Source organism: Hypomesus nipponensis, chromosome 25, assembly GCF_054491055.1.
Source record: "Hypomesus nipponensis isolate SF chromosome 25, ASM5449105v1, whole genome shotgun sequence".
Classification (NCBI taxonomy): Eukaryota; Metazoa; Chordata; class Actinopteri; order Osmeriformes; family Osmeridae; genus Hypomesus; species Hypomesus nipponensis.
This window is the reverse complement of record NC_140385.1, coordinates 10,576,780-10,584,990: the sequence shown is the minus strand read 5'-3', so window position 1 is coordinate 10,584,990 and position 8,211 is coordinate 10,576,780. Positions and strand designations below refer to the sequence as shown.

Genomic DNA, 8,211 nt, shown 5'->3' with positions numbered 1-8,211 from the left:
AATTTGTTAGATGCTTTTGCACACTTGATGGCCGACGGTGCCGTCTATCGGAAGAAATAGGACACTGCATTTGGACGAACATGGGACATGCTACTCTAAAAGGTGTAGTCTACGATATAGGCCAGCCAGCAGCTGCCTGCCTGGACACACGTCATGAATGCAGTTTTAGGCTGTCTCGGCTATTCCAGATTATGCCAAGAGACCATAACCACCCTGAAGAGGCAGGCAGGTACGGAACCACAGACAATTTATTGAATCCAGATCCGTGCATCACCAAAAAGCAACGACAGAGGGCAGAGAAGTTTCACGATTCAATTTCCAGACATGAGCAATCAACTTTAGATGCATAAACCTTGGCTATCTTGACTTAAAATCAACTGCCGAGTGTGTGTGATCATTGCCAGAAGGATGGCCGACGTCAACACAAAACAGACAGCACAGAAAAGGTAGGCTAACGTTACTAATTTACTCGATAGTTCACTACCAAGATTGTGTTGTTGTTTGTTAGGATACATTGTACAAACAACGATTTCCTGCATATTGATGTCTGTTCTAACAAAATACAACCCATAGCCCATAACAGCTAGCCAACAATCATCCGACTACACCCATAATTTCCCCAAAAGTCGGTAACATCATATGACAACAGATCTGTTTGTTAAGGATTTTATATCCGCTTTAGCTATAGTAATAACTTGTCCGTCATTTCTTGCAGTGCCAAGATTGCAGCTGGAGCTGTTGTGTGTGTGGAAAGTGAAATAAGAGGGGATGTGACTATCGGTAAGATTTGGACTAGCCTACAACGTTTGATACAATAGCTTTATGGCAGTTAGGCCTTCTTTAAAAAACGATTTTCTTTTCCCTATGACAGGTGCAAGGACAGTAGTCCATCCCAAAGCCCGCATCATTGCAGAGGCTGGTCCCATAGTCATAGGAGAGGGCAATCTGATCGAGGAACAAGCTCTTATCATCAACAGGTATATCGGTTATCACCAACATAGACTGCTGTGTGGTCTTAATGAATGTCAACTTACAATATGCCGTTGTGTCCTCTAGTCATCCAGAGAACATCATGCCAGACACAGAGGGAGTTGAACCCAAGACCATGACCATTGGGACCAATAATGTGTTCGAAGTTGGCTGTGGTATCCTTCAGTACCATGCATTGACAACCATGGGCTTTTGACATTTCAAGCAAAGGTCATAGTCTATTCCAGATCTAAGGGTTGTTAGATGTGGTTAGTAATAATATCTGCTACAAGTAGTTGTAGTACATCAGTATCTGATGTCTACTTTAGACTAATCCCTGAGAATGTTCTATCCTTGACCACCTCCAAGTTTCACAAGCTTTGAAAATTGGAGACAACAATGTCATCGAATCCAAAGGTATAACAATGCATTTTTTCCACAGAATCCTTGCCCATGCCATAGTGAATATATTTTTATATTTTTGATGACTTCAAAATGATTTGTGAAATGGCGCTAAATTCTCACCCTGTTCTCAGCGGACCTTGGAAGGAACGTCATCCTGACAAGCGGCTGTATCGTTGGTGCATGTTGCCAGGTCAACACGTGTGAGGTCATCCCAGAGAACACAGTCATCTACGGCTCCAACTGCATGAGACGCATACAGACTGAAAGGCCACAGGTGTGTTTCTACATTCAACCAATTTCATCTGGTTTATAGAATCATGCAATACTGTGTACACGAGCTAGGTAAGAAAGAGAGTTATGCAACAAGTTTCGATTTATTAAAACATATTTTAACCCACAAACCCCAAAAAAGGCATGGAACTGTGGACTGTAAAAAACATTTCTGAAGATTTGTTGACGCTGAGAACATTCCTCTTTTCAGCCCCAGACCCTTCAGTTAGATTTCCTCATGAAGATCTTGCCCAACTACCACCACATGAAGAAGACAGTCAAAGGAAGCTCCACCCCTGTCAGAAACTGATGATCAATTACCCACCACTATTCCAGGACCAACTCACTGAGAACAGCTAGTTTTGGATTGGCATCTTGGTACATATTTAGCCTATGCTGCAAAAAATAAAGCACTGTTATCCCCTCACCACCTCTCATGGCTTGCATGCACCGTAAACATAGAAGCCCTAGCTCACCTAAGCAGTTCTCCTAAGTACTTGCCTTTCTAAGAACACTAGAAGGATGGAGAAACAAAGCCAACATCCCCTCTGGACAGATATTTCTTTTTTGTTTAGTCTTTTTTTGTTTATATCTTCTGTTATATTTGTATTATTTTGTGTCTTGCACTTCATTTTTTATTTAAACATTCTTTGCAGATTTTTGAAGCTGATGTGCAAAAAAAACTATTTAATGTGCTATAATAAAAACAGTTCAACAGGCTTTGTCTCGTTTTTGTCACCAGAGATGTGTTTTTTGCTGATTCCTCAGGAAGGCGCTATAGAACTATAGACTATATTTTTTGACACACATACAATACTTTGACATGGTCAGTGAATTGATGAATTATGAACTGTTGCTCCTTGTCAGACTAATTTTATATTCAAGTATTTTACCTGCATGTGCAGAGTGATTTTTCATTATCACTGGAAATACATTTAAACATTTTCTTTTGCTAATTAAAATGTTAACATTTTTAAATGGTGATTTGAATTCAATAACGTTTTGGTTTTTACCTTTGCTGATCAGCCCATTATATCTACAATCATTAAAATCTGATTGTAGCTACAGCATTCTACTCTTACAAGACACATTATCCTGGAAGGCAGGGGGTTTCCAGGTTAGCTTGGTTCATCTCATTAGGGGTTGCCAGGTTTGGTCCATTTACATCATACAGGCACGGGGAAGTTGTGGGCAAGGGTGTGGCCATTGTCTCTTACAGACAGCGCTGAACAATGCATGCCCCCAGGGAGGTCCCTCTGAGACCCCAGTGTGGTGCCCCATCTGCACCACAGACACCCACATTCTCTTTTTGTGAGTGTGTGTGTGTCTCTCAAGAGAGCTTCTAAAGTGTTTTGATCCATATTTAGGAAGACAAAAGATGAGGTCAGTCCCCAAATTTTACCTTAGCTCACTTCCCCTCGATTGCTACCCACAAATACACTTGTAGCCTTTGTCAAATATCTTGAGAAGGCAAACTCTATCATTAGCACTACTATCATTAGCACTACAGACCTATACGTGCCATCAGGTTTACAGTATACTAATATGACATCTGCATTAACTTTAAGAAAACAATAAAATATTGAATTATTTACCTGTAATTACTTTCAACCTTTACTGAGACAGCCATCCTACTAACACCCCCCTTTTGGCATTTTTGTGTTTCCAATCAAGGGCGTGGTTGTGGACTGAAATGGCACAATACAAACGTATAATTTGTATTCACGTCCTTTGTTGCTGTGTTTGTTTACAGTTCTGTAAGTACCTTTGCTCACCTCCAGTATTGGGAGAACGCACAGTTTGAATATGCAGAACAACATTAATGCATATTCATAACTTCGAAGGAAATGAAATTGTAGCCTAATAAAGAAGAGTAGACATTTTCCGAATATTGTAAAAAGACACCCATCTGATTGTGTGTCAAATCCACAAGCATACAAAAAATCAGGTGTGTCAGAACTGCAATTCACTGACTTTGTAAAAGCCACTAGCAGCCAATGTAGCCTATTTGTGGCAAGTCTCAACTGAGGAAAAGTAACAAAGAGATTGTCAACCACATCACATCCTAAGCCCCCGCTTCATGATTATATAATAGCCAACAATTCGGTGTTCATATGTGTAACTTTTCGGCCAACCCTACCATAGCAAACAGTAATGAGATAAAGGATGATGCATTGCGTGGACGGGGCCCGTACAGTAGTAGAATAGGCTACAATGGTTCACGGTTGGAGGCACAGCTGTCGTTTCAAACTGCCAATACTCATTTGAATGTGTCAGGGTGGAATCCCACGAGGAGCCCAGATCAACAGGGGCTAATTATTTCACCGGTGGAATACATCTGGGGCTCGGACTTTCCATTCGCAATTTACTGTAGGCTACTCCCCCTGCCGCTATCCTCGGTCGTTTTTTAAATTTAGGGGCACCAAAGCGACAGTTCTCTCCACGTCAATAATGGACAGGACAGATGCCCGACGCAGTTGCGCGGATCTGTGGAGTGACGGACCTCGTGGAAGCGTCTGTGGCTTTTTAATCTGAGTAGGGGAGTTTTGAGAAACAAGGGGCCCTATGTCGATAGGGGAGTTGTTGTAGGAATTTCACAGGAAGTTCAAATGCAGTTCTATATTTGGAACTAGTTATTTATATTCTTTCCCCCTGCACACAATGTTTTAGTGGAGAATTATCCTGCTGTCACGTTTGGAAGATAAGTTGTTTTGTTTTGGACTATACACAGCTGAATTTTTTTTTTTTAAGAACTTGAAATGCTTTATAGACATGTTCCATCCAGAACATGTCCCATAATAAATGCATACAGAATTCAATATTTGCTTTATGGATATTACAATGTTATAGAAACATTGTTGTTTAAACATAACATTCATATTTCCCCACTCAAAACCAACAACACCAAGGCCTGCAAAGTATGTATGACTTTCTTGTGTTTATAAAGTATCTGAACACATGACTGTACAAATGTACAGTGGCCACACTTGACTCCGCCGTGTAAATACAAATGTTGCAATCTCTGTTAGGAAGCCATTCTTCAGGCGGTCTTTCCCACAGCCTACTGTGTGTCAGGCAGAATAAGGAGGTCATTTTCAGGCTGACCGTCTATGGTCAGTTGTCATGGTCAGTACATTAATACCCATTCCAGTTATAATGGTAACATCTTTGTGCTGGGACCAGTCCAACATTGATGCTAGCATGGAAAACAGATACCGATACTGGATTTTGAGTGTTGTGGTTTCAAAAGGCCATGAGTTTGTCCAGGGGAGATAGAAGCTTTGTGACAGCTGACCTTTGCATCCAGGTCTGTCTCCCTTTTGAAATGTGAAATGTGACCTATAGGGCACAGTGGCATCCATAGCAATTCAACAGGAATAATTAACTTCATCGCAGCAGGGACTAAGAAACACTAGTTTTCCAGTTCATGTGTCGCTGTCTCTGTTTCAACAAACAAGGGCCACACTAAAATCTATGTCTACATGGGAAGTAGGGCTTTGTATCGTAGCAATTCTACTTGACATTCATTTCCATAATAGATGGCTGTAGTGGGAGTACTTAACATCACATTACTTAAGTATGCTTGCCTGCTATATCATCCCAAAATGGGAGTGCAACTGTTATTATATTTAAAATATAAACTTAACAAGAGGTAACTTTCGTCTGATACAAAAATATTTGTAATTGTTTTTGCAACCCATCTCCATAAATGTCCATTTGTGTTTTACACACGCAAGAAGAATGATTGAGAGGACAGGGTCTTGCCTTGTAAGGATATGAAGGCAAGAACTTCACAACATCATGTTTACATTGTGTTACAAAAACAGAGCAAATGCTGTCCTTTGGTTGTTATATTCATATTCTGCTTGAGTTTTGGCAAAATGTGTTCCCATTAAACGGGCCAAAGGTTGGTCCTCAGTTCAGCTCAAAAGTTTATTGGGATTTTATGTCCGATGTCATAGGACCTACTGTGACATCACTTCTGGAAATTATACAGGCACATTTGAACTGCTTTAGAACAGTAAGATACGAACATGTAAAAAGGGATGTTGAGTGAAAAGGGAAACAATTGAGAACAATAAAGTGACATCTTGTCGTTAGACCAACGACTGCTGAGTGCCTGATGTAATTCAGGGTTGTGTGGAAGAACAGGGAGGTAATGATTAGGGAAGAGTTCATGTTTAACCCTACTCCACAAGCAAACAAAGGAGAAAGGATAACTTTACCGGGAAATGTTTTCCTCCCCAGTGTTTAATAGCCCTTTGTCCTCTGTCTTTGAATTATGTGCCCTCTTACCTGGTTAAAAACTTTTAGGACCTCTCAAAAGCATTCCAGTGAGGCATTCTAATCCATTATACAGGCACGTGTCAACAGTATGGAACTGCCAGCTAAAAGACGCACTTAAGTCGGTCTCCGTTTTCCACCTAACCCTTCATCTAGCCCACTGATCCATGAGAGCTTACATAAGTCCATCTCAAACACAGACAATAGGGCCCATGGCTCTGTTTAGACTGGAAGGGATGGCTTCTTCACATTTACAGGTACACCTTGATGGGGTTGAGGAGGGGTGAGGGGGGTGAAGGTCCAATCACGTTATTTTTTTGCCAGGCCCACCACGTTTCATTCTCATATCTCATTCTCGTAGCTTGTCAGATTTAACACACGCCGGGGCTCAGTGACCCTTAGCCTGACCTTGAGGATAAACTAACGTTCTACCTCACTACTCAGAAATGCAACCTACTTCAGCACAAGAGCTCAGTGGCTGGGCCGGCACCCTGTCAGATAGGAGAAACGTGTTGGTTGACAGGGTGAGAGAGAAGCGCGGCAGGAGAGATGTTGTTCACGCTTCAACCTCTAATTCTGCGGTTTCCTTTTTTTTATCGCTCAGTTATTTGTCAGTGTCAATAACGTCAGTGTCCGATGAAGGATTTGACCACAAAGATCCAGACCTATAATGAAGCTCACTGCTGTCGTTGTTCCACATTATAAGGAAATATACATTACAAATGCACAAGGAGACAAAGACTAAAACTATCCCAAGAGAGCGTGACCCATACCAGGGCCTCATAAGGCCAATTAGAACGGGTCAGCCCGTCCACAAATTTCTCATTAGTAAAGTCAGAGGCAGATCAAAGGGTGCAAGACTCAGCCAACCTGAAGGGGAGGCAACCAGGAATGCCAAGTGTCACTCAGTCAAAGGAACGGAATGATCCGGCTCTCAGCCCATGGAGACCGACTAGCTTAACCCTCCATCATCGTGTGTGCTGCCAAGCCAACTGTGGCCATTAGCTTTAAAGTGTTGTTTATGGGATATTCAGAATTTACTGTCACACGACACTGCAATAATATCTGACGGAAAGAGAATATCTGACAAATATCCAACCTAAAACTATCTTTATCATACTGCAACAATAATAATTTGCACTTTTGAGGAGTTGGCAACATAGAAATACTTAATTACTGTTTGTGTTATTCTATATACTTTTTATTTGGTCAACATTGTTAGCTAAGATCACAGACGTTTAAGATGTTAAACCAGATAAAATAGATAGACGGATAGTTAAAATCCAGAGCAAGAAAGAGGGTTGTTATTTGGTGTGAGTAGATTCCTAATTCCTCGTCATGGCTGCTCTCATGGGAAAGTGCTCTTGATCAATAAATTGACAATATGTCATGACAGATTCATGTTACATGGCTTATTGTAGTGTTGGTTTAGCCATGACTTAGTGGTCAAGACAGAAGCTCAATCAAATTAGTTTAAATCCTCCTTTTTCTGTGTGGAATGAATTTGTTTATTTTTCACCCACAAATGACCCCTTTTCTCTTTTCACTCAAACTCCAAAAATCAAATGTGTTTATGATGTAGGCCTAGTTACCATACACATTTGCCTATTTCATAATCAGCCCTTTTCCAAAATAAACAGCATATCTATTTCTGAGTGCAGCCCAGCGTTATCAAGCTGGCTGACGTGTTCCCCTGGATACCCTGGCCAGAACGTTTTTTCGGCTGTCAGAATGGCAGACCACACAGCTCTGAGACCTGTCAGCAACAGCTGGGACATCTCCCTCCTCCCCTCCCTCTATCCTTCCCCACCACCACCCCAACTCCTTCCTCCCCCCAACCCCCCCCACCATTCCCCCTGTTTACCAGCTTCCCCCAGAGCCCCCCTGCATGTGAGAGAGCTCTGATAAAAGTTTTGGGAACACGTCGAAAAGCAGAGGAACATTTCCATTTTTATCTGCTAGCAGAGGACCCTCCCTGAGCTAATGTTTCTCATCAACATAAAAGACGGTTACTTCTTTGTTGGTTGGGTCTTTGTTTCCTTGCTTTTACCATAGACAGCTGAGCTTCAATTAGAAATAATATGATTGGGTTAACTATCAAATCTCCAATTCCATGTTCCATCACTTCCATCCCTTCTCAAGTTCCTCGGAGTTAAGTTGTGCCTGTAGAGTTTCAGTTGTGGATCCAGTGGTATATCTACAACCTCCAGAACACCAGGATAATTAATACCCTCAACCTGTCTGATCTCTGGTCTCTCTGGTATGATTCATAGTCTTCCCTTG

At 41.5% G+C, this 8,211-nt stretch overlaps 1 protein-coding gene across 1 annotated transcript; it reads left to right on the top strand.

The window, feature by feature from the left end:
* Positions 1-332: 332 nt before the first annotated feature.
* On the top strand, positions 333-2,364 carry dctn6 (dynactin subunit 6). Its single transcript, XM_084691500.1, has 7 exons — positions 333-446; positions 716-780; positions 872-977; positions 1,057-1,145; positions 1,339-1,386; positions 1,506-1,648; positions 1,856-2,364. Exons 1-7 carry the CDS (start codon positions 409-411, stop codon positions 1,952-1,954), a joined length of 588 nt encoding a protein of 195 aa, XP_084547626.1. The 5' UTR covers positions 333-408; the 3' UTR covers positions 1,955-2,364.
* Positions 2,365-8,211: the final 5,847 nt, after the last annotated feature.